The sequence below is a fragment of the Bos javanicus genome, chromosome 9 (assembly GCF_032452875.1).
Source record: "Bos javanicus breed banteng chromosome 9, ARS-OSU_banteng_1.0, whole genome shotgun sequence".
Taxonomy (NCBI): domain Eukaryota; kingdom Metazoa; phylum Chordata; class Mammalia; order Artiodactyla; family Bovidae; genus Bos; species Bos javanicus.
The window spans coordinates 74,478,840-74,505,924 of record NC_083876.1 but is presented as its reverse complement, the minus strand read 5'-3'; the positions used below and the strand labels follow the sequence as shown (position 1 = coordinate 74,505,924).

Below are 27,085 nucleotides of genomic sequence, written 5' to 3'. Positions count from 1 at the left end.
CCATGTATCTTATCCCAAGGACAATATAAGTAAAACATGTCTGTTAAAATAATGTGTCTCCTAAAATCACTGAGTCTATGGACTCAGTTTTTACAGTAAAATAAAGACTCAATATTACAACTGCCACCAAATCTGTTACTAAATCTGTCACGATTCTAATTTCGCTACTGCATATCACCACACTGTGAATGCGGCCTTTCTTGTGGCAAATCCTCATGTTTCCCTTTTCTGTTTCCTAAGTAACCGTCTATTTTGAGATTGGCTGTGAGACTGAAGGCACCACCTCAGCATGCTTGGTTCTCCCAGTTCAGACCAACAGATGTTGATTGTCTGTTATGCTGAGATGTGCTATCTCCAGTTCTCCTCAGTGTCATGGATTGCAGCCTCTGAAAGTGATTTTATACCTTACAAATAAAAAATGGTCAGGAATTAAGAGCTCTAAAGATTCTAATTAGGTATGACTTGAGAGGTGGGTAAGTTGTACCATCCCCATTTTGTAGATACGGGGTCTGAAATGTAAAGGTGACATACGGCATCAGGGTAGTAGCTTCCTGTAGAATGCGTGGGGTCAGAATGCTAGACTGAGTCCAGTGCGCCTCTTAGACCCATGGGGAGGTACAGCCACTGTTGGCATGGACGGAATTAGGGATTAGCATGTTTCTGCGACAAAGCGCTCAACTCACATGTCTTGGAGTTTTGAAACATAATTGAATCCAGTGAGAAAGAGGATACTGTCCATATGGGTTTTTAATATGTTTCATAGAAATAACTTTGCAAAACTTTATGAAGATAGTCATTGTAGAATTGTAACTTTCAAGGGTGAAGGTTTTACCAAAAGTCCCTTAGCCTCGTTGATTCAAATGTTTATTTTTAAAAATTAAAGATAAAGGTTATGTTCAGGGTGCTTCTTAGCATGATGCAGTTAATAGTGTTCAGATTTGTATGATTTTTCCAAAAGACCTTTATCAGTCTTTAACAGATTTTGGTCCTAGAACATAAGATCTGTGAGCTTTATCTGACAAAACTTTGTGAATGGACATTACTTTCTGTCCAGTGGCAAGTCTTCCTTTCAAGCAGACAGACCTGAAGTAATTTACTCCGTAGTGCCCTTACTGGCTCCGGTTTAACCCACTGCCCTTGCTCCTCTCTGAGGATGCTTTGAATGAGAATATCCTTTGACATTTCCTCTTTGTCTTTTTGTTCTCCAGAAAAAATTAAGATGAATAATTTTATTTTCATTATTTTTGTTTTATTCTACCCATCTTGTATGGAGATAATGCTCTGTATGGTATAATTCTGAAATCAGTTAAAGCCATTGTTTATCTCATATCTTTTCAACACTAGTGAGCAGAATGAATTCTCCATTTTTCCAGTGAAAAAACTCAGGCAACAAAGAAATATAAATGCCTTTTCCCAAACTCTCAAAGAAAGAGAACTAGTAGAATGAAGGTTATATGTATCTTTGAATCTTATGTACTAATTTGCATGAAACCATGCTTATTTGAAAGATAGTTTTCCTTTTTTCCTTCATTCATTAAAAGATTAGGTAGGGCAGTGCATGGTTCCAGGTATTTAAAATAAGATGGATATAAGCTTCAAGAATCAAGAATGCTTAGTAGTCTATATAAGAATTCTCAGTGCAATTCTTGACTTAGAAATTCTGTGTTTCATTTTATTGGATCCAAAAACTAAAGGAAATGATTGCATATGTGTTACATTTCCTGTCTATAGTGTGTAAGTTCCACAGTATCTTGCATTATAACTGTTTATATGTCCTCATCATCAACTATTGGAATATAAGTGCATGGGTAGGCAGCAGGACAGAAAAGATCTCTTCTCCCTCCCCACACCCTCCGGTTTCCTTTGCAATTTAGTGGAGTGTTGAATATGCATGATTGGTAATGTAGAACCTCTCAAGTGGTTATTTCTTGTGTAGAAGGAATTCATTCATATCATGATTATTCTGCTGTTTTCCCATTAAAGCCATTCTTTGAGATCAGAATGTGAAGCCAAAGAGAGCTAACCAGTCATGTGGGGGAAAATTACAGGAGCAGCATTTTGATATATTTTCTTTTTGGTTCATTTCAGTATTTAAATCTCAGATTTCCACTTAATATAACCCACTGAAATGGATGAATTGAATGAAAATGAATTTTAAGAGAAAAATATGAAATGGAAGGAGGGAGATATTAAGTCTCTTGTTTTATTCTTTGTCTCTTGTTGATGATGGTGCTAACCTTGCACAAGGAATACAGCGTGCTCACCACGTTGTTTGTCCCCTTCATCTGTGTTGTTGGGTGAGGAATGGCCACCCATGATCAGAAGTCATTGTCATGATAAACTGAGTGATGCCATTTGATGGACTGGGTGCAGGCACCACAGGGTGTGAAATCTAGGTCACATCGTACACAGCCGTGTCCTGGGAACAAGAAGCTTGCTGGCTTTCATCTGTCTTGCACAAACAGCTCATTTTGGTGCTTGAAATTGTTTGTGTAAATTGACTCAAGTATGAAGCTGAACTATATGAAATTGCCATTTTTGACCATTCTTTACCTTATATGACAATTTCACGTTGTTCAGCTTAATACAAAATATAGTGAAATCTGTTTAAATTTCAGACTCTTACACTGTAATTTTAAACTTTTTTTTATTAAAAACTACTACCTGTTAAAAGCATATTATATAGTCTAGGAGAATCTATACAGTTACTAATAATACCTTTCACTTTCAAAAACAGTGTTACTAATGGCAAAAATTTCATTGGAGAGTAGAGTTAGTTTCTAGGACTAAAGAAAAGAATTAAGGTACAAAAGCTAGAGTACTTAACTATTTGTAACCTCACACTTAAATGTAAGAGGATTTTTTTTTCCTACTAACCAAAGTCTGTCCTGTGTCAGCTGTTGAGAACAATTATATATGGAAGTGAAGTTGCATGTGTTTGCTGGCCGGCTCCAGTTCAGAATTGTCTTGTGAATCTCTGGCGTCATGGATTCTTCTACAAGTTTTGTGTTACGAGCTGGTAGTCCTCATTCTTATTAAGGGCAATGTGTTGCCTTGGAAAATCCAACTAGGTTTTCACAACTGTAATATGGGAAATAGATTTAAAATCTTCAGATTAGAAAACTGCATTGGCGGGGGAACTACACTTTACCTGGCTTTTGGTTAAGAATGCACTATTTTATTTTATTTTATTTTTTATTTTATTTGTTTTTTAATTTAAATTTATTTTAATTGGAAGCTAATTCCTTTACAATATTGTATTGGTTTTGCCATACATCAACATGAATCCGCCACGGGTGTACACGTGTTCCCATCCTGAACCCCCTTCCCACCTCCCTCCCTGTACAATCCCTCTGGGTCATCCTGGTGCACCAGCCCCAAGCTTCCTGTATGCTGCATCGAACCTGGACTGACGATTCGTTTCTTATATCATATTATACATGTTTCAATGCCATTCTCCCAAATCATCCCACCCTCTCCCTCTCCCACAGAGTTCAAAAGACTGTTCTATACATCTGTGTCTCTTGCTCTCTCCCATACAGGGTTATCCTTACCGTCTTTCTAAATTCCATATATATACATTAGTATACTCTATTAGTGTTTTTCTTTCTGGCTTACTTCACTCTGTATAATAGGCTCCAGTTTCATCCACCTCATTAGAACTGATTCAAATGTATTCTTTTTAATGGCTGAGTAATACTCCATTGTGTATATGTACCACAGCTTTCTTATCCATTCATTTGCTGATGGACATCTAGGTTGCTTCCATCATGGCTTCTCAGGTTGCTCAGTGGAAAAGAATCTGCCTGCCAATGCAGGAGATGTGGATTCAATCCTTGGACCAAGAAGATCCCCTAGAAAGGAAATGGCAACCCACTCTAGTGTTCTTGCCTGGAGAATCCCACGGATAGAGGAACCTAGAGGGCTACAATCCATGGGGTCACCAAGAGTCGAACACAACTTAGCGACTGAGCACGCACACACAATTTATTTCAAGTCACATTACTCTGAAATAAATGTGAAACTCCTGAGACTTCAGATTTAAATATCACCATTTGCTTTATATAGATCAGCTTCTTTCTCTTTAAATTCTATATGGTTTTATATATATACACACACACACACACACACACATATATACATATCGTTTTCTACTTCAGTGTTTTTAGTTATTTTTGCCTCTCTAGGTGATTCTCCTCTCTCTATGCCCACTACTACCCACAGCTTATTCTTTCCCTCATATCTTAACTACAGCTGCTTAAAAAGTTCTGGGATGCCTTTACCACTCCCTGTCTGCCTTGGTATTCCCAGTGTGCTGACAGTTTTTAAGTTGCTCATGCTAAATGTTTCTGTCCATTTATGGTGGAAAAAGGAAAATGCCATGGGGACGTGTCTGCAGCGTCATCAAGGCCCCTGATCTTACAGCGTATTGGAATGACCCAGGAATTCTCTGAAGTATACTGTTGCCAGATGAATAGCATGAAGAGGTAAATGTGTAGACTTAAGTGAAAATGGAGGAGAAAAGGACGGAATCATTATTTAACGTTAGGTATAAAAGGGCAAATGTTAATCAGATATTTTCTGGTTAATACCAGCTTAAAGAAGCATACCTTTCTCTTTCTAAAGATTTGTGAGTTGCTTCTCGGAATATAAGTGAATGTATGCGATTCTTCACCTTTAAGTACAACATGCTTTGATTTCCATGTCCATCCCATTGTGGGTTGGGAGATGAATTCTGAAATCTCATGAAAAAAAAAATACAGTTTACTTTTGGGAAGGTAGAGAAATGGTCTTAATTTGGAATTACTTTTGATGTTGTTCAGGGAGATTAACACCTTTTAGACCTATTAGAGTCTGTTCCTATTAAAATCAGAAATCTGAAAAAAAAAATTGTAAAAATAGAGGGATGGTGAATGTAAGTGTGGGGATTGACACAGGTCATGTCTAAAATTTAAAAATCCCTAACATATTGCATGTGTTTTCTGTAGTGTATTATTTTTCTCAAAACATAAGAAATTAAATGCATAGCATGGCACATGGCAAGAATCAATAAATACTTGTTGCTTGACTGAACACTATTCTAGTCTAAATGTATTAGGAACAAAGTAGGGTTTTATGTTAATGACAATCATTTAAGGGGAACATATCCTGTTGGTAAAATAAATGTAGACTCATATTGTTTGCTTTTGCTATATTTGATGATACAAAAAAAAAAAAACCTTTCTAAAAAGACTGCCAGATAGTGTCTCCACCATCTTGAATTTTAAAAAGTGAATAAAAATGTGAGGAGTTATTACTTGGCAAATGGTTTTTCTTCAGAGTAGAAAAGCTTGTGCAGGAATATTATCTAGAAGCTACTTGAAACTTTAAAAAGAGATGTTGAAAATGAAATCAAATCACAGAAATTTGCCTTTTTTGAAATGTTATAATTATATAAGTATGAGCATAATGTGAAAGTAAATAAGTGTAAGCTGCCCTTTCCCCAGAAGGCTTGTCTCTGTTTTATTTTATTATTTTTTTAAGGCTGTCTCTTTTGATTGGTTTTTGGGGGAGGCCTTTTTCCCAGAATAGATTCGCCTTTTAACAAGACTTTCAGCTCTCCACATTAGCATATAAAGTGAGCCCTCATGCTAGTGGTCCAACTTCAAACATCTTTTCTGCCATCACTAACGACTAGAGCACAGAAAATCATGAACAGAAATAGGCTCCAAGCATTTCTTACTGGTTACTGTCTAAACACCTTAAATATCACATACATATTTCTGATAGTAAAAGTAATACATATTGTAAGACACTTACAAAATGCAGAAAAGGATTAAGCTTGTTTTTGAAAGTGTAAGCGACAGTTGCTCAGTTGTGTCCGCCTCTTTGCGACCCCATGGACTACACAGTCCATGGAATTCTCCAGGCCGGAATACTGGAGTGGGTAGCCTTTCCCTTCTCCAGGGCATCTTCCCAACCCAGGATGGAACCCAGGTCTCCCGCATTGCGGGTGTATTCTTTACCAGCTGAGCCACAAGGAAAGCCCATTTTTAAATCATCTATAATCCTACCGTCTACATATATATCTGTTCACGTTTTGTGTGTGTGTGTGAACATGTAGTTTTTAGAAACTCGTGTGTGTATTGTTGAATATATATGGTTTTGCAAACTGTTTTCTTTTCCATTTAGTGTCAAACATTTTTGAAACATTTTTCTAAAATAGTTACAGTAAATATTCTCTTATTTGAAATTTCTGTTAATTTTATAGGCAAGGAAATGATGTTTTGCATTCATTTAATAACTGATGTTAATTCTTACATGCTTGTTAGCCTTTTACTTTTGTGAATTACATGTTTATTTCTTGTGACATTTTCTAGTGGTGTGGTTTTTTAATATAGAAAAATATATAATATCTATCATACATGGCCACATGTATGATAGGTATTTTTGATATTTTCCCATTTTAGCATTTTCAGTTTAATATTGTTATGGGTTTTTGTTTAAATCTTTGTTACAATTCTTTAGTGATTTCAGAAACCCCCCTGGTTCAAAGAGTTGATTTGGGACTGTCTGTTGGTGATTCACTCAGATCCGCACTAAAATGGTCTCAGAGATGCGAGAATGACCTCTCAACTATAAGCTCATGAACTGTGAAGACCGGGTGAACCCTAAGGCCTGAGCTCTGGGGCACAGGGCAGCCTCGACGCTGGGTCAGGATTAAGCCAGCTCAGATGCACACAGCCTGCTGATCTAACTAGGTCAGCCTGCAGTGCCTCGGTGACAGACTGTGGGCTATTTTTGCCGGTGTTTCTTCTGTGTATGAAAATTAGAATTGAGAAGAGCTACAGATGCTTCCCATATGGCTGCTATTAGTGAAATTATGTACCAAGGATTTAATTTGAAAACAAAGTAGGTACACTCGCATTATTTAGAGGCTTAAAGATCTCTGTTTCCAGGACGGGTGCCGCATCTTAGTGTGAAGGCCTCTGTCCTGTTCTTGTTCTTCTAACGAGGGAGCTTCCATTCTGGTGTTCATGATTTTTCATGATATCTTATGACGGATTCGAATCTCATTTTTTTCTCTTTTCTTCCCTTGCCCTCCAGAAGTTTTTTTTTTTTTCCCCTAATAGATATTGTCTGGATTCTGCCTACTTTTGGGGATTTCTCATGGCCTTTTCATGAGCTGAGCTGATAGCTGCCCCAGTCTTTCTGGCATCCAGAATTTAGGGGGAATTTTCATTTGCAATTAGCTGTACTTGTTCTTAGAATGGCTTATTTGGATATAGCAGTGAACAGGCTGTGATGGTTTATCACTTTAATTGGTCCATTAGATGTACTTGATGTTTCACAAGGTTCTAGGAAGAAGAAAAAAAACTTTCATCCGCAACAGACTTGTGGAGCCTACAAATGGAGTTTAATGTCTATTTTTGCCTTCTTTGAAAATGCATTATGGATTTGTATTTTAAAAATAATAATAATAATAAACTTTTAGTGGGATTAATCATTAAGTCATCAAATTTAGTTATGCTCTATTAAGGCAATCAGGTGACCTCTAAATTTGATTTCCCCTAAATTCATGATCAATATGCTACCCCAGTACGCTTGACCTACAAAGAGAATTTACTGCTACATAGTTTTCCTTTTAAGAGAAATGTCATGTTGAAATAGCATTATTTGTGTCTATTAAAGAGGAGCCTTTAACAATCTTAACTTTTAAACACTGTAATGACATTTGTAAATGTAACCCAGACTTATAAAACATAACCCAGACCTACCCCAGATTAAAAAATATTGCCCCCCAAAAAGACCTTTGGTCAAGTAAATTTGGGAGACCCTTATTAAATTGGTTACTTACTAAGGGCTTCCTCACAACATTTAATATATGTTGTAATTCTTCAAAATAAGAATTAGTTCATGCTGTTTTCCAAGTGCATTTACATCAGAACCCCAGTTGTGAGAAACATCACTTGAGGCATGCTCTTTAGCAATAGTATAAGTTTTTAATAAGTGATTAAGAATATCATCATATGAGTTACAGTTAAAGAATCACTTAAATAGTTAAGATTTCTTTATCTCCCAGTTTTTTAAGTATATAACTACTCAAGCATATGCATACATAAAACACATCACATAGTAGATTAAGAAACACTTCCTCTACCTAGGTATTTCTTTTGTGTGAGTTATTGACAAAGGAAGCAGAGGAATTCAGTCTAAAATTTGATAATTTAGCTGGCAAAGACAACACTAAATACATAAATCCTTATATACTGAATGATCATTTCAGGGAAGAGAAGGAAATGGGGAGAAAGAAATGAGATTGTTTTCTGTAATTACAATTGGCTCTGATAATCATAACATGCTAAATGATGCTAAGATCCAACTAAAGTAGCTTCTACTCCCTAATTCAAAATCATGCTATTTTACTTTTTAAGAGAATATTTCGTTAGCTTTTATCTTACTTTAGGGGAAAAAGTATGAAAAGCATTTTTTTTTTTTTTTTGGCTTTTTGTTTAACAACAGTTTTTGAGCCAGATTTGAGGTCTGTCTTGTTCCTGGGAGGGGAATGCTGATTTAGTAGAGCTGGACTTAGCTTTCAGGGCTTAGCTTGAGTTAATAAGAATCTCAAGTCAATTGATGCATGGTGTCGGGAAATTGCTCCCTGAAATTCCCCCAGCTCATGTCCTGCTGCTCCGGATACCAGATTCCATTTCTTTCTACCACAAAGGGCCAGCTAGTTTCACCCTCAAATTGCTCTTTGCTCAATTTTCCTATTTATTTTTAGCCAGTTTAACATTAAGCCTATGAAAGGTTTTTTTTACCATCTGGTCAAAACAAATTGATTTTTTTTCTTCTGGAAGAAAAAAAAAGGTTAAAAATATCTGAGGGTGGACCACTGTATAAAGGAATAGATTTTTAAATTTCATCTGCATTTTATACCAAGACAGTTATAATTGGAAGGAAGAATAAAATAGGTAAGGTGCTTGCTTTGCTGTGTATCTTATACTCTAATTTGAAGAAAATATTATATATTATATATAGTATATTTTCAGAAAGCTTTGTGTTTTACATTCAGATTTTTCCAGTTTTAATTAATGTTCCTGTTAGTAAATGAGTCAGAAGTTACATTAATTTTTTAAAACTATCAAGAACAAATAGGAATTCAGTAGCCTTGGTTTTTAAAAAAATTTTACCCCCCCACAGTGTCAGAACTACAGAAAAGCTGAAAAGTTGTAGCCATAGTACTTCTAGGAATTCCCATGTGCCCTTCACTCAGATTCTCCAAATATTAACATTTTGGAAGATTTCTTTTTAATCCTTTCTCTCTCCTTTTTAAAAGCAAGCATTGTCTTTTATATAGCCATATGTGCTTGTGTGTGCGTGTTCAGTCACTCAGTTGTGTCCAGTTCTTTGTGGCCCCATGGACTGTAGCCCGCCAGACTCCTCTGTTCATGGAATTTTCTTGGTGAAAATACTGGAGTGGGTTGCCATTTGCTCTTCCAGGGGATATTCCCGACCCAAGGATAAAAAACCCACATCTCTTGCGTCTCCTGTATTGGCAGGCAGATTCTTTACCACTGCACCGCCTGGGAAGCCCATTACCATATTCCATTTATCACAGTTAAGATTATCACTGATAGAACAGTGTTGTCTAAGCTGCAGACCTTACTCATATTTCACCATTTATTCCAGAGATGTCCTTTATAGCAGAAGATGAGCCAGGGTCATGCATTGTATTCAGTTATTGTGCCTGTTGACTCTCACTTCCTCCCAGTCTTTCTTTCTCTGAGTCAGTAGTTCATGCTACATTTTTAAAGCATTCAGGCCAGTTATTTTTGTAGGATATTCTCAAATGGGGTTTGCCTAATGTTTCCTCATGGTTGGATTTAGGTTACATATGTCTGGCAGGAATGCCAGAGAAGTGGTACTTAGTCCTCAGTTTATCTGCCACGAGTCACAGTGTTGATTTATCCCAATTCTGGTGATACCCTGCATCACTGTGTGAAGGTGATGTCTTCCAGGTTTCTCCACTATCAGCTTACTTATCTTGCTTTGTAATTAATACATGTCTTGTGGGGAGGTACTTGAGGCTGTGTAAATATTCTGTTCTTCCTCTTATATTCATCTCAGTTTTAGAATCAGTGATTCTTGCCTGAAACAGTTGGTTGCCAAATAGTAATTTTCTAATTCACCATTCCCTCTACATTTACTAGTTAGCTTTCTACTGTAGGGAAGACCTTTCCTCTCTCTTACTTGTTTACCAGTGTGAACTCATGGATATTTATTTTACTCTGTAGATTTGAACACTTTTGTGTATTTATTCTGATGCTCAAACTGTCCCAGATTTGGCCAGTGGGATCCCTTTGAGGCTGGCTCCTGTCTCCTTTTAATGCATCTTTATTATTCTTTAAGCACATCTTTCCCCTCTGGCACAAGATGTTATCAACTCATCTTTCTTTGACTCAGCCTTGCAATCTGCCATTATTGTAGGAGAGCCCTAGTTCGTTACAGTGGAAAATGATATTTTATAATCCAAGATTTGGGTGCTAGCTGTGCTCATGGCTGAAGAAATGCGCTAGCTGTGCTCATGGTTACCTCTAGGCTGTCAGCAGGTCAAGCTCTGTGAAGTTACGTGTGTATGTGTGTGTATATTAAGACATTGCATCATTGCATGTGGCTGGTGATTACTATATTGGACAGTGCAACTCTGGAGAGTAATGACTTGCTTCATGTCACATACATGCTAGTGACAGAAGCCACGCAGGATCTTTTGATAGTGCATACCAGATTAAGTTGACTAGACCAGCCTTATCCTATACCTTCTATAATAATTGTGATTTTTGATGATTTTGTTTATTTTTGGCTGTGTTGGGTCTGTGTTGCTGCTTGGACTTCTCTCTAGTTGTGGCAACTGGGGGCTGCTCCCTAGTTGTGGTGTGCTGGCTTCTCTCATTGAGGAACCTGGGCTCCACGAATGTGGGCTTCGTAGTTGTGGCACATGGGCTCAGTAGTTGAGGTTCCCGGGCTCTAGAGCATGGGCTCAATAGTTATGGTTCATGGGCTGTGCTCTGCGGCATGTGGGATCTTCACGGATCAGGGATTGAACCCATGTCTCCTGAATCAACAGACAGATTCATTACCACTGAGCCACCAGGGAAGCCTAATAACTGTAATTTTTTATACCAAAACCTCTGGTGCATTTTTTAGCAGATTTTTTAAATCTCAGGAACTTCAACACAATGATCTGTAGCAGTATATTTATTATTTTAAAGAAAATTTAGAGACCAGTAACAACTCAAAGTTGACTTGTTTTCAGTACCTAATAGTAACTAATAGTCATAGCTATAGTTTGAGCCCTTGCTGTTTTCAACAGGAATGCTTTTTTTAGATCTAACATGTACTGGCAATACTTATTTTAAATTAGTACTAATACTTTCTCCAAAAATGCTAATTCTCTTATAGGCTCAATGATATTACTTACATTTACAACCTTTAATAAATACTATGCCAAGATTTATTTTTATTTGTTTCTAGTGAGAATAAGCAGTGCAACTTGGTAGTAATTCTTGCACAGTGTTGGTGAGAGGAAATTGGTAATGCCATCCAGGAAATTATTTTCGGTGCTAGGTATCAAAGCTTTAAAACCATTCCTAACTTTGAGCAGTTCCCTTTACAATCTAATGTACAATTCAAGTTTATGTATAAAGACATAGTAAAAAAAAAAAAATCAGAAAAACTTGTATGTACAAGAAGATGCAAAATAGAGAAAAATAATGTGATAGCATCCTGGCTTATCACATCACAGATTTTAAATTTTGATGTTTTTTAAAAAAAATTATTATTGGCGGATTCACTTCGATATTTGGCAAAACTAATACAATATTGTAAAGTTTAAAAATAAAATAAAATTTAAAAAAATTATTGTTGAATGAAAGATTCTTTAAATTCTGCAGTGCATCGTGGTTTTGAAAAGTTTCACATACATGGCTTCATATAATCCCAGACTAACCCCTTTTCTCACTACCTCTGTGCTGCCCCTTCCCCTACCGCTCTCCCCAGTGATAACCACTACTTTGTTCTGTGTATCTGTGTCTGCTGCTTTTTTGTTTATTCACTACTTTGTTGTCCTTTTTAGATTCCGTGTATAAGATCATACAGTATTTGTCTTTCTCTGTTTGACTTACTTCACTTATTATAATGCCTTCTAAGTCCACATGTTGTTGCAAATGGCAAAATTTCTTTCTTTTTATGGTTGAGTAGTATTCCATTGTGTTTATATACCACATCTTCGTTATCCATTCATCTGTTGATGGACACATAAGGTACTTCCATAGGGTGGCAATTGCAAACAATGCTGCTATGAACATTGGGGTTCGTGTATCTTTTTCAATTAATGGAGTGTTTGGGTTTTTTTTTTTTTGTGGGAGGGGCATGTATATGTACTCAGGAATGGAATTCCTGAGTCATATGATAATTCTGTTCTCCTGAAGCTTGTTTGATCCTCAGTCAGCTCTGTCTTAATAGATGTTCAACCAAATGCCTACATGTCATGTTTAATTTTTCCTTCCACATCGAATCCATCAATGAGTCCTGTTGGCATTACCTCCAAAATATATCAAACCTGTTTACTTATGTCCATCACCATTCCTGGTACAAATCGTATGTGCTCGCCCCAGATTGTATCATTAGTAACTGAGCTGGTCTTGCCCTTCCATGGACACCTCAGCCCCCAGTCAATGTCCTTCTACACAGCAGCTAGTGACCTTTTAAAATTATAGATCTGATTCTGGCTCTTCTCTGCTTAAAACTTGTCACTTGCCAATGGCTGGCTTCCCATCAATTTTAGTATTCATTTCGATATTTGGCAAAACTAATACAATATTGTAAAGTTTAAAGATAAAATAAAAAATTTAAAAAAAAATTAAAAAATTATATTAAAATCCTTATTATGAACTACAATTAGAATCTTCCCTGATGGTTCACGTGGGTAAAGAATCCACCTGCAATACAGGAGACACAGGTTCTATCCCTGGGCTGGGCAGACCCCCTGGAGGAGGCAATGCCAACCCGCTCTAGTATTCTATTCTTGCCTGGGAAACCCCATGGCAGAGGAACCTGACAGGCTACAGTCCAAAGGGTTGCAAAGAGACAGACACAACTTAGTGATACATTTGGATAATTTGGATTTTTTATGAGCTGCAGTTCGCTGCTTTTCTTCCTTCTGACCACATTTTAATCCAGTTGATTTTCTTTTCATTCTCTTAATCCTCATTGCTCACCCTGGCCTCAGGACCTTTACACTTACTCATCCCTCTGTCTCTCTTTGAAACTCCCTTTCCTTGGCTTTTGGGCTGAGTGGATCCTCCTTAACCTTCTGTACTGCTACTTCCTCAGAAACCCCTCCCTGGTCATTCTACCTGGCATCTCCTGTCCCACCCAGTATTGTTTCATTGCCAATGTTGATCTGATTTATCGATCTCTTGTTTCATGCATTGTTCATCTACATCCATGGGATGGAAGAGTCTTGAACATTGCCTGGCACATAGTAAGTACTTGTCAGATAACTAATGAACTAGTGAATGTATTGCTACTATCTGACGATACGGTGGAAAAGGCTCTCTTTGGTGAAATGTATCATTTAAAAATTCGAAACCATTTTAAAACATTCCTAACCAAAGGTTCAGCAATTCTGTTTTAGAATTTGTCCTTCAGACATTGTTAAGATTTGTGAAACTCTATAGTCAACCTTGTTAATAATATCAAGGAATGAGAAACAACTTAAAAGTTGGAGAGTCCGCTACATATATTGTGGTATTTCAGTATTGTGCATCCCATTCAGTTCAGTTCAGTTGCTCAGTCGTGTCCGACTCTTTGCGACCCCATGAATCGCAGCACGCCAGGCCTCCCTGTCCATCACCAACTCGTGGAGTTTACCCAAACTCATGTCCATTGAGTTGGTGATGCCATCCAGCCATCTCATCCTCTGTTGTCCCCTTCTCCTCCTGCCTCCAATCCCTCCCAGCATCAGAGTCTTTTCCAATGAGTCAATTCTTCGCATGAGGTGGCCAAAATGTTGGAGTTTCAGTTTTATCATCATTCCTTCCAAAGAACACCCAGGACTGATCTCCTTTAGAATGGACTGGTTGGATCTCCTTGAAGTCCAAGGGACTCTCAAGAGTCTTCTCCAACACCACAGTTCAAAAGCATCAATTCTTCAGCACTCAGCTTTCTTCACAGTCCAACTTTCACATCCATACATGACCACTGGAAAAGCCATAACCTTGACTAGACGGACCTTTGTTGGCAAAGTAATGTCTTTGCTTTTCAATATGCTATCTAGGTTGGTCATAACTTTCCTTCCAAGGAGTAAGCATCTTTTAATTTCATGGCTGCAGTCACCATCTGCAGTGATTTTGGAGCCCCAAAAAAGAAAATCTGACACTGTTTCCTCTGTTTCCCCATCTATTTCCAATGAAGTGATGGGAACAGATGCCATGATCTTCGTTTTCTGAATGTTGAGCTTTAAGCCAACTTTTTCACTCTCCTTTTTCACTTTCATCAAGAGGCTTTTTAGTTCCTCTTCACTTTCTGCCATAAGGGTGGTGTCATCTGCATATCTGAGGTTATTGATATTTCTTCTGGCAGTCTTGATTCCAGCTTGTGCTTCTTCCAGCCCAGCGTTTCTCATGATGTACTCTGCATAGAAGTTAAATAAGCAGGGTGACAATATACAGCCTTGACGAACTCCTTTTCCTATTTGGAACCAATTTGTTGTTCCATGTGCAGTTCTAACTGTTGCTTCCTGACCTGCATATAGGTTTCTCAAGAGGCAGATCAGGTGGTCTGGCATGCCCATCTCTTTGAGAATTTTCCACAGTTTATCGTGAGCCACACAGTCAAAGGCTTTGGCATAGTCAGTAAAGCAGAAATAGATGTTTTTCTGGAACTCTCTTGCTTTTTCCATGATCCAGCGGATGTTGGCAATTTGATCTCTGGTTCCTCTGCCTTTTCTAAAACCAGCTTGAACATCAGGAAGTTCATTCATGGTTCACGTATTGCTGAAGCCTGGCTTGGAGAATTTTGAGCATTACTTTACTAGCATGTGAGATGAGTGCAGTTGTGCGGTAGTTTGAGCATTCTTTGGCATTGCTTTTCTTTGGGATTGGAATAAAAACTGACCTTTTCCAGTCCTGTGGCCACTGCTGAGTTGTCCAAATTTGCTGGCATATTGAGTGCAGCACTTTCATAGCATCATCTTCCAGGATTTGAAATAGCTCCCCTGGAATTCCATCACCTCCACTAGCTTTGTTCGTAGTGATGCTTTCTAAGGCCCACTTGACTTCACATTCCAGGATGTCTGGCTCTAGGTGAGTGATCACACCATCGTGATTATCTGGGTCATGAAGATCTTTTTTGTACAGTTTTTCTGTGTATTCTTGCCACCTCTTCTTAATATCTTCTGCTTCTGTTAAGTCCATACCATTTCTGTCCTTTATCGAGCCCATCTTTTGCATGAAATGTTCCTTTGGTATCTCTGATTTTCTTGAAGAGATCTCTAGTCTTTCCCATTCTGTTGTTTTCCTGTATTTCTTTGCATTGATCGCTGAGGAAGGCTTTCTTATCTCTCCTTGCTATTCTTTGGAACTCTGCATTCAGATGCTTATATCTTTCCTTTTCTCCTTTGCTTTTTGCTTCTCTTCTTTTCACAGCTATTTGTAAGGCCTCCCCAGACAGCCATTTTGCTTTTTTGCATTTCTTTTCTATGGGGATCGTCTTGATCCCTGTCTCCTGTACAATGTCACGAACCTCAGTCCATAGTTCATCAGGCACTCTGTCTATCAGATCTAGTCCCTTAAATCTATTTCTCATTTCCACTGTATAATCATAAGGAATTTGATTTAGGTCATACCTGAATGGTCTAGTGGTTTTCCCTACTTTCTTTAATTTAAGTCTGAATTTAGCAATGAGGAGTTCATGATCTGAGCCACAGTCAACTCCCGGTCTTGCTTTTGCTGACTGTATAGAGCTTCTCCATCTTTGCAAAGAATATAATCAGTCTGATTTCAGTGTTGACCATCTGGTGATGTTCATGTGTAGAGTATTCTCTTGTGTTGTTGGAAGAGGGTGTTTGCTATGACCAGTGTGTTCCAAGGCCAAATTTGCCTGTTACTCCCTGTGTTTCTTGACTTCCTACTTTTGCATTCCAGTCCACTATAATGAAAAGGACATCTTTTTTGGGTGTTAGTTCTAAAAGGTCTTGTAGGTCTTCATAGAACTGTTCAACTTCAGCTTCTTCAGCATTACTGGTTGGGGCATAGACCTGGATTACTGTGATATTGAATGGTTTGCCTTGGAAATGGACAGAGATCATTCTGTTGTTTTTGAGATTGCATCCAAGTACTGCATTTCAGACTCTTTTGTTGATCATGATGGCTACTCCATTTCTTCTAAGGTGACCGTCGACATTCTAGGAATCAGCGAACAAAGATGGACTGGAATGGGTGCAACCATTAACAATGGTTTATTTGGAACATAGTTGACCTGGGAAAATGTCCAGAGTATAAAATAGATTCCAAGATAATATTATGTAAAAAGCTTCCTTTTTTTTGTTTAATATATATGCAAATTAAAGATTAAAAAATCTTCAGGAGCAAATAACTAAAATGTTAACAGTGGTAATATCTGAATTTTGAGATTGCAACTTATCTTAAATATTTTGTGCCTATTTTTATTTTCTGTTTTCTACACTTAATGTTTATCATCTAATTTATAATCTTCTGAAATATATACTCCAATAGCACTGAAATCAGAGAAGGCAATGGCACCCCACTCCAGTACTTCTGCCTGGAAGATCCCATGGACGAAGAAGCCTGGTGGGCTGCAGTCCATGGGGTCGTGAGGAGTCGGACACGACTGAGCGACTTCACTTTCACTTTTCACTTTCATGCATTGGAGAGGGAAATGGCAACCCACTCCAGTGTTCTTGCCTGGAGGATCCCAGGGATTGGGGAGCCTGGTGGGCTGCCGTCTATGGGGTCGCACAGAGTCGGACACAACTGAAGCGACTTAGCAGCAGCAGCAGCAGCACTGAAATTGACCTATATAACTAGAAGCTACGTCATTGCAGTTTAGTGTGTTTCTTGAGCTTTAGTTACCCAGAGAGCCTTTGAAGAAGTAGATGGATGAGTCTGATAACTCCCCTCTGAAGGCAGTGCTGTTAGAGAAGTGTAATTGATGTGTTTATGGCTTAGGATGGGGGCAAGCTCTTCTGTCTGGGAGAATCCGGATAGAATTCATAGAGGATGAGGGTATTTGCCTTGCTTCTTAACAGAGATGCCTGAAGAGACATTCCACACAGGAAGAAGAAGTGAACAGGAAAGGGAAAGGAAAGGAAATCCCGAGACATGTCAAAGGGACAGCAAATGCATCCATTTTGTAAAAACATGGGCTATCTGAGGGAGCCATGGGAAAAAATTCTCAAAGTCGGTGAAAACATTGCCGTGCTTTAATTGGGAAGGTATTTGGGAGACATGATAGATACTTGAGCAGGGGAATAAGCTGCTGAAGCCGGTTTTTAAGGCAACTAGTCTGATGGATCACAGGAATTAAAGAGGAGAGACTGGCAGTGGTGAGACCGGTTTTGAAGCTGACGGTGGAGATGAAGTGGTGATGCTGGTTTGAGACTAAGCTGTCTGCCTGGTGTGTCACGTGTGCATGCGCCATGTGCTCAGTCTTGTCTGACTCTTTGTGACTCAGTGGGCTATTGCCTGCCAGGCTCCTCTGTCCATGGGATTTCTCAGGCAAGGGTTGCCTTTCCTCCTCCAGGGGGTCTTCCTGACTGAGGGATTGAACCCAGGTCTCCTGTGTTTCCTGCATTGCAGGGGGATTCTTTACCCCCTGAGCCATTGAGATTTTCCAAGTAGACTAAGCTCTATTCTGTGTCATAGCAGAAAGCTGCAAAACTTGAATACTCTTGTTTCCTAGTGATTTGCCACAGGGCCATAAATGTTTTATAGTCTGATCTTGCATGTAAATTAGATTATAAAATAAGAATTTGTACTTTGGATATATCACACTTGACATTTTTACATCCCTCCATTCCCCAACTTCTTTATGACATTTCTCCTGAGAACGGTGTAATGTCTGGAGCTGGAAAGTGGGAGAGGAGTGAGTGCTCATAGTCTGGAATATGGTCATTCTTCAGTATCCACAGAGGCTTGGTTCTAGGACACAAATCCGGCTTCAGGGATACCAGAATCCACAAATGTGCAATTTCCTGATATTTAATAGCATAGTATTTGCATAACCTAGCACATCCTCTGTATACTTTAAATCACCTTTGATTACGTATAATGCCCAATACAATGCAAATGCTAAGTAAATAGTTATAAATACAATGCACAATATGTGGCAAATTCAAGTTTTGCTTTTTGAAACTTCCTGGGTTTCTTTTTTTGAGGATGATTTTCTGTGTGTGGTTAGTTGAATCCACGGATATAGAACGTGCAGCTATAGAAGGTCGACTGTACAAAAAAAGGAAACGTCAAATTGTTTTTGTAAATTCAAAGTTGTGTTTTACAAGAGTTCCTTGCATGTATGGATGTATATTTTAGTTCTCTGCAATAAAACCTTTGACATTTTGGCTCCAGATTCTGAAGGCAAATACCTGAAAGATTGCATTGGTTTGGGTTGAGAAAATTAACAAATATCCCTTTAGAAACTAGGTCAAGTTCCTTATTTTAATTTCTGATCTAATTCAGGACTCCAGCTGTCAGACTACCCCATTAATCCTCCACTGGCAGTGAAATCCTCTCTAAAATACATTGTAATTAACTTACAGGAATTGACAACAAAAGATGGAAAGTTCAGATGATATTTGTTTACAAATTTCCCACATGGATGTGGACATTTAAATTTTTGAGAAGTCATTAAAAATGCTTAGAGAATTTTGGCAGAGACTTTTTTTTTTCCCACTGAAAAATAGCTGACCCTTTTTAGCAGTTTCAGCACCCAAAATCTAGACCTGAAAACTTGATTTTGCTGAAGTGTTTAGTATTAGAACTGTTGCTTCAAGCATAGCGATTTTTTGTTACAATTATCCTTAAACTAACGTGCTTCACAAGTGCCACAGGAAAACTGGTTATAGCTGGTGACATGCCTAGAGTTGGGTAGGAAGAGGCTTGAGCAAGTTTGATTACAGCTAAGGGGAAAGATTTCAGTGTAAACTAAAAGTATCTCATTTGTTAAGTATAGCTTTGTCCCTTCCTGGGAAGTGTTGACATGAAAGAAAATTGTTTCCGAAATTTGAGGTCATGGAAGATTCCAGGGCAGTGCAAATATGGATTTTGAGAAACAGACAAGCATTGCTATAACATACTCCCTGAAAGAAAACATTTGTGTGTGGAGTACATTTTTAACTGAATTGAGTGAGTTTTCCTAAATAACCAACTCTTGTAGCTTTTGTCACTATCCAAGGTACTAATAAATGGGGGGCTGAAAAACAGAATTTTCTTCTTCCAGGATCTTAAAGATTATGGCCTCTGAGGACAACCTAAACGGGAAAGAGAATGAGCCAAGATATCTATTGGGAAGGAAAAGAAAACAGAGTGCTGGTCACTATATAACGGTTGAAATTAACAAATATTCTCCCAAAGCCTACTACTTGTTGAACCCAAAGGAAATGAGGAAAAATAAACAAGAATTAAGATAAAGAAGGGATCTTGGAAAAAGTGGTAGGCTACAGTATTCCTAGACTGATATTGGGGTTAGAAGCCGTTCACATATTTTCAAATAAGACTGGCCATGATTAAATCAATTTGTAGAAGATAATGAGCTGAGAAACTGGGTCTTTTAATGAGTTATGTGTAACAAATCTGATATGTAGCTATTGAAAACTTCAACAAAAAGCATAAATTCCTTTATAAAATGAATCTGCTTTTACTTTTCAACTAAATATGAAACAAATGAAATCTATTTCTAAGTGAAGTGAAAGTCGCTCAGTCATGTCCGTCTGACTCCTTGTGACCACATGGACTGTACCCACCAGACTCCTCTGCCCATGGGATTCTCCAGGCAAGAATACTGGAGTGGGTGCCATTTTCTTCTCCCTATTTCTCAGTATTTGCCCCTTAAAATAGCAATAGCCATGGTCTCAGTATTTTATAGTAGATAAACACTAAATTCTACCAAATAACAAGATTTTAAACTGCACCATTTTGATAATTGAGGTAATAAAATACAGTATATGTGATTTTTTTTAATAAAAAAGTTTTATGTGTAAAATATGTTTAGAAACATATTTTAAATTCTTATAAATAATGATAATACACTATAAGAGCATTATCTTTTCAGCCCAAAGGCTTAGTCTACCCATGTTCTCTCAATTATTTGATAGAACAACTAGATCTTCATCTGTATATTTATATATTCATCATTACATGCACACACATACACACACCTCCCCCTGTTAAGAAGTGCAAAACAAAGTTGGATCACCCAATTCTCTTTGTTTAAAAAAAAAAAAAAAAGGTGGAAACATTACCAGATGTCTCATAGAATTCTTCTATTTATGAATATACTAGTTTATTCACATTTAAATTTCACCAAGAGTTCAAGTATATGCTAGCCTTCTGTTCAGATTTTTGAAATGAAGATAAAATGGACAGACAGCTTTAGAAGGGTACAATGTGTTTAACACCTGCATAATAGATTCACCAACTATTCAATCTGATAGGTGGTGTAACTACACACTTAGGAGCACAGGTATAGCAACAAGCTCTGGAACTGGAGGGAAAACCCACCATTCAGGACTAAACAGAGCTTCTTGGTTACTGACAGAATCTCCCCTGGACTTCAGGCTTGAGTCTGTCAGTGTACTAAAACCACTCAACTCAGGACAGTAACAGGATAGATTGGCCAGTGCCAGTTCTCACTGTGGCAGCCAGTCTGAAGGGAACAAGGAGGCTGAAAATGTTACAGCTGAAGTGCAGAACGGGTGGATGAGAGGGGCCATCTTCTAAACATCGCTGATTTCCCAAACAAGTTCCCAAGATGCTTTTCCCAAACAGTCATAGAATTCTTGGCTTCAGCTTGAAAGATCCTATTTTTTAAGAACTGGTTTTTCTCTTAGTAGCCAAAAAGTTAAGGCAGGGGGTGAGGGGGGTGGGACGGAAATAGGAAAGAAAGAAGAACAAGGAAGAAGCAGAGTGGTAAGTGAGCAGATTAGATGGGAGAAAACAGAGATAAGAGCTGCCTACGTGCTTTACCCTGGCGAGGGCCTCTGCAGTTTTAAGGTTTATGTTGGGACTCAGGATGGAGCAGAGAGCTGATGAAGCATCATCTCAGCCACAGAGCAATTTTAGGAGGCTGGTGAGCAAAGCAGGTAGTCAGTGAGCGGGTAATAAATGAGCACACAGAGGGGAGAAGGTGGATTCCTCAGAGTTCTACAGCTGCTCTGCCAATTTTATAACTCACCAGCTCCCATTACAAAATATGTATCACACTTTGTATTTGTTAAGGATGATATAGTTTAGATTTAATAAACAGATTCATTTCCCCTTAATTTCTCAGGATTCACATATTCCGTTGTAAAACTTGCTAAGCTTTCCAAGTGATTTCCATTCTCGGAAGTTGAATAATAAACTGTCAATTCAGCCTTCATCCATCTGCCAGTATTCTGCATTGATAGTTTTGCTGGTTATTGAAAATGAAGCCAAAAACAGACTGGTAGTCGAGAAAATGACAGTAACCATGCATGTAGTTAGAAATGTGCCTCTTTCCAAGATCCTCACTGGGTAGCTATGGTTTCAGATGCCACATTATTACCGTACCCACTGCTCCATGCACTGGGACATAGAAATCTCCTTGAGCCACTCATCACATAACAAAACCCTCTATTCTCTTTCCTCTCTTGTTAGCATTCAGCTGTTTTTCTGGATGAATGCACTGCCATTTAGTTACACCCTGTTGTTCCTAAGGGGAGAGTGGGGCACTGTCTCCATGCAGTGTCACCTCCTGTCTCTCCCCGCCTGTCTTCTCTCCTCGTGGTACCAGTCCTTTCCTGTCTAAGCAGGCGACAGTGGTCTGATGCTCCCGGGTGCTCGGAAGTGAGAAGTCACCTAGCTGGAGGGCAGAGATTGCCATAGAGCAGAGTGTGGGGACTGAGAGTCTGCCACTGACTAGCTCACCCAAATTACTCTGTATATCTGAGTCTCCCCATCAGTAAGCTTAGCATAACAGGGTGATTTGCGAGGTCAGACCAATCCTTATGTGTAGGACCTTAGAATAATGACTGACTTAATAGGCCATCCACAAGCTTAAGCTATTATTTTTATAATTTCCTATGGCAATCTCTCTGAGCCACCAGGGAAGCATGGCTTAGACAGATTGCCATAGGAAATCATGAAAATAATAGCTTAAGCTCAGACAGTAAAGGGTCCACTTGCAGGGTGGGCAACCTGGGTTTGATCCCTGAGTTGGAAAGATGCCCTGGAGGAGGGCATGGCAACCCACTCCAGTATTCTTGCCTGGAGAATCCCATGGACAGAGGAGCCTTGCAGGCTACAGTCCATAGGGTGGCAAAGAGTTGGACACGACTGAGCGACAAGCACAGCACAGCACATGGCAATCTGTCACGTGAGGCAGTTTTTCCCCACCAGCCCTTCTCTTTCCTATAAACCTCAGATGTGCACACAGCTGGTCGCAGTGTGGAAGGATGGATCCACAGCAGGGAGGCAGTGTGGAGAGTTCCTGAGAAGCTGATGGAAGGTAGAGAAAAGGCTTGTGGTAGTTAGCCAGAAGAAGGGAAGAGAGGAATCTTCAAGAAGTAATGGCAGCATATATACAACTGATGGGGACAGGAGAGCCAAGTCGAGGGAAATGCAGCCAAACACCATCCTCCATGAGGCCAGAGAGGAGAAGGCGAAGCAGACAGGCAGCCAGTAGTGCTGCTGATGTGTGGTGAGAAAAGCAAGTGTCTGAGACCACCAAGAGCCAAGAAAACAGAGGCGCTGAAAGAGTTACAGGATCAGATTGGTATTCTAGAAACATCATAGCTGTGTTGATGACTGGGTTTTGGCAATCAGGATTTGGACGGCCACAGAACAGCTAGGAGGTTCATATAACACCGCCCTATCCTCTTAAAACTGGGTGCCTCTAATCTTCAATGAACTGGAAGATAGATAACTGAGCTAGCTACATTTGAGTCTAAAGTATAGATATAAAGATTCTGAGGGAAGACGTGAAAGGATTTTTTTTTTCGAGTTGCTAATAGGAGTTATTTTTTTATTTGATAAATTCATGATTCCTGTCTTTGTTCTGTTTAAAGGAGTTGTGAGATAACTCAGGGTATGAGTTCTAACATTTATGGAGCCCTACTAAATGTACCCCTGGAGGAGGGCCTGGCAGCCCACTCCAGTACTCTTACCTGGAGAATCCCATGGACAGAGGAGCCTGGCAGGCTATAGTCCATGGTATCTCAAAGAGTCAAACACAGCTGAAGTGACTTAGCATAGGCACATTGAATGTATAGGCATAGAATTGTGGGAATGGATTGATATTTTAATAAATTAATAACCAACATATTTCTTTGGCTAGCATACACTCTGTGTCATGCATTTCTTTGCTTTAACTGGACAGAATTGGGAATTTGTCTACTTCTTGAGACATTTAGGCAAATCACATACCAGCCATTATGTCACACGTGAGCAGAGAGAAATGTGGAGGGCGTGTTTATTATCCACAGTACCAGTGTTGTGAACCTTGACCTCCCTTTCCCATGGAGTCAGTTCTGTGTCCGTCTCTGAGGCAGTAAGGTCTTTGGGAAGGGAAAAAAGATAGTAGAACAGTGGAGCAATTCAAATATGTTTCCCCCACCTGGGGAAGGTGCTTTGCCATCCAGCCTCCCTACCATACTAGCCCTGCTCAGAGGTGCAGAAAGAAGAAAAGAAATCTGGATTTGGTGCCACTGGAGTTGTAATTTCCTTTAACCAGAAGTAATCTTGCCCCAGACCCCCATGGGACATTTGGCAGTGCCTTAAAAAAAATTTTTTTTAATGGTCTTGACTGTGAGGAGGGGGATGTCTGCAGGCAGTGCTATTAGATACAGGAGGCAGAGGCCAGGGATGCTGCCAAGCTGTTAAAGCCTCATCCCCTCCCCTGTAATCCACAGCGAAGAGTTATCCTGTCTGAAAGGTCAGGAGGACCAAGGCTGAGAACTCCTGCCCTAGAGATCCTGTCTGTGGATCTCTATGTTGTTGTTCAGTCACTAAGTCATGTCTGACTCTTTGTGACCCCATGGTCTGCAGCACTCCAGGCTTCCTTCTCCTTCACTATCTCCTGGAGTTTCTCAAACTCATGTCCATTGAGTTGGTGATGCCATCCAACTATCTCATCCTCTGTTTCCCATTTCTCCTCCTGCCTTCAATCTTTCCCAGCATCAGAGCTGCTTTTGAAAATGCAAGGGGACTGGTTGGCAGGAATGATGGTACTTAGGCCTCTGGAGCTGTTGGGATGGTACTGGCTACAACTGGTATTCCATTGGTTCCTACTAGGTAAGTCTTTAGTTCCAAGGGCATTAAAAAGGGTTCATTGCCAAGTCCAGTGGATGCTTGAACTCCTACATCTTATAAATCCTATGTGTCCAGTCTCTTTACTGAGGCAAGTCCTACTACTCAAAGAGGCTTGAAATGATTTGTTTTCCTCTCAACAGCGTATTTCCTTTCCCAGATTGGACCCATGGATCATCCAAACTCATGAAGTTCATTGGTTTTAACTCACGTTTTAACTCAAGTATTCTGACTCCCATATCACAGTTTTAAATTCTGTAAAGGCACAATGAGGACTTGACATGATCTTTTCTCCTCAGATTCCCCTCTATGTCCCTAGACAAAAAGTCTTTTTAAAGACTGTTACCTTTAAAGGTAACATTGTGATAGAAATGTTGAATTCGAAATCCATAATGTAAAACTCATCACTGGCTTAAAAATTTTTTCTGAGGCCCTATAATTAATTTATCCAGAAATAATTTCTAAAACTTTACTGATTGTTTATTGATTCTTCCTCTTCACTTTGAAGACCTCCAGAATTTCTTCTGGACCTTCTGAAGGATAGTGAAACTTCATTTCATGTGGTTTCCCAACGGCTCCATGAATGTTCTCAGTGAAGGGAGGAAAAGAACAGGGGTCTCTCTGCTTGACTGATTCTAAATGATTGCCTCTCTCAGATGCATCTGGTATGGGAACAATATCAGCCATAATCTTCGGGGTTTTAAAATGCCATCTTTAGTACATTAGGAAACCAAAAGGCAGAAGAATTTGGAAAAATAGTAAATACCGTTTAGATGATCTTGGTAAACATTTGTTCAAATGTGTTTAAGGCACATCCTGTTTGGGGCCTGGGCTGATTTTAAACCCTGAGACTGAACTGATGTTTAACAGCCATTTCTTAACCAGGAAAGGCCTCCCCTTCTCCCAGCCCACACCCGTTCGAGCTTCACTGGCTCTTTTGAACAGAAGCCGTTCTCAGTTTTTACTTGGTTCAGTGAACAAGGTTACTGTTTAGAAACAGTGGCTGTTGAGTCATATGTCTCCTCACCCTTTTGCCTTCTTCCTGAGTGCACCTCGAGCTGCATGAGAGATGATATTAATACTTGGGATGATTAAAAGGTCTCTTCACTGATCGCTTGGTCTTTGCCTGGCTGAGAAACTCAAAGCAGGAAGAGAGAGACATGCAGATATGTTGCAGCATATTAAGGAAAGAACGGTTTTAGGATGGAAGACACTAAACTGGCCTGTAAGTTCTTGGACTCAAAATATGTTTCGAAACTTCTTAATAAGGATATGTAGGAATCGGGCAATCTTTAACTCAGTTTGACACACTAACACTTGCAACAGGTCAAAGTACAGAGTAGGAAATCTTTTAATAGATCTTTTTGTTTTGGGGGGTAGGGAGGACTTGGTTTTAATGTTCTAAGAAAAAGAAGTGGGAATTTTAATTAAGTGAAACATTCCTTGTGCTCTATAGATGATGGATTTATACTTTATCGTCCTGCAGCCATGGGATAGTTTCTATGAAAATTCAAGGCAAATGATATTATTTTCCATTTTCCATGTTTGTGCTTTTTTCTTCTTTTAGCAAAAAACAAAGTGAAAACCCTGAAACAGCTCCTAGGGTCTCCTGAGTGCCTGAGGTAGACAGTGTAGCAGGCTACACATACAATTGCACTGCTGTCTAAAGAACATTTTAGCACATAATTTATTGATGATTTCTTATTGCTTTTAATATCTGTATCTGGATTAGATCATGAAGATTTTGAGAAATGATTGTTTTCTATTTTAGGGGAATATGAGGAGTGCTGAGGATTTTTGCTGATTAAAAAAGATCATACTTCTCTTGCCTACCTCTTCGGTTTTTATTTAGTTTTGTTTCTTTTGTTTTTTTTTTTTACCGTCAAAAACATTGCCTGCATTTTCCTCTCATATCTTTCCTCACCGGAATGCTTTCATTTCCATGATATGTAAATCAGTTAACTCACATATAGGCTTTATGGGAAAAACTATAGTGATCAGAATCGTAAGCACTACATTTTAGAGAGGTATTTTTATCACTGTATTTTCTTGTCTAGAATTTTCTATATGTACTGGATGCTTTATAAGATTTAATTTTAAGAGTGGTAAAGATGCTTTATTCACTAAATTATTTGCCTTTTAAAATATTGCCTCTATTCATTTGCATGGATAATATTTGCAAATTTTATAGTAAAAACACATCTAGGAAAGAAAAGTGAGTTGTGTGTAGTGTCAGTATCCAGTAAGCATTAAGGAGATGGATTATGCTATAAATTAGTGGTTTGCTTTTGGTATTTTATGATTATAAAATATAGAGCCAAAGAGGCATATTAGAAATATCTTGAGGGTTGGATCCAAGCCTACATTTTAGCTCTGACACTAGTTTTGCGACCTCAAACAAGTTATTTATACTCTATAAGTATGTCAGTATCATCACTGCATAATGGGAATAATCTAACTTTCAGGGCTGTATATACGTTAAAAGAGAGGCAAAATGCCTCACCTAACTGGCTTCTCAGAAAAAAAAAAAACAAAAAACT

The 27,085-nt window shown here is 38.8% G+C and overlaps 1 protein-coding gene across 12 annotated transcripts in view; it reads left to right on the top strand.

The window, feature by feature from the left end:
• Window positions 1-27,085, top strand: part of MAP7 (microtubule associated protein 7) — a 176,383-nt gene that overhangs the window by 51,020 nt on the left and 98,278 nt on the right. For 2 of the 12 annotated variants that reach the window (XM_061428094.1, XM_061428089.1), the window contains exon 1: window positions 25,521-25,770. The exons of 9 other annotated variants lie outside the window; for them this stretch is intronic. In XM_061428094.1, coding sequence (XP_061284078.1) covers window positions 25,749-25,770 — 22 coding nt within the window. In that variant the 5' untranslated portion in view covers window positions 25,521-25,748. Of the gene's footprint in view, window positions 1-25,490; window positions 25,771-27,085 lie in introns of those variants that run through there. One more of the 12 variants, XM_061428091.1, reaches the window with a different exon arrangement.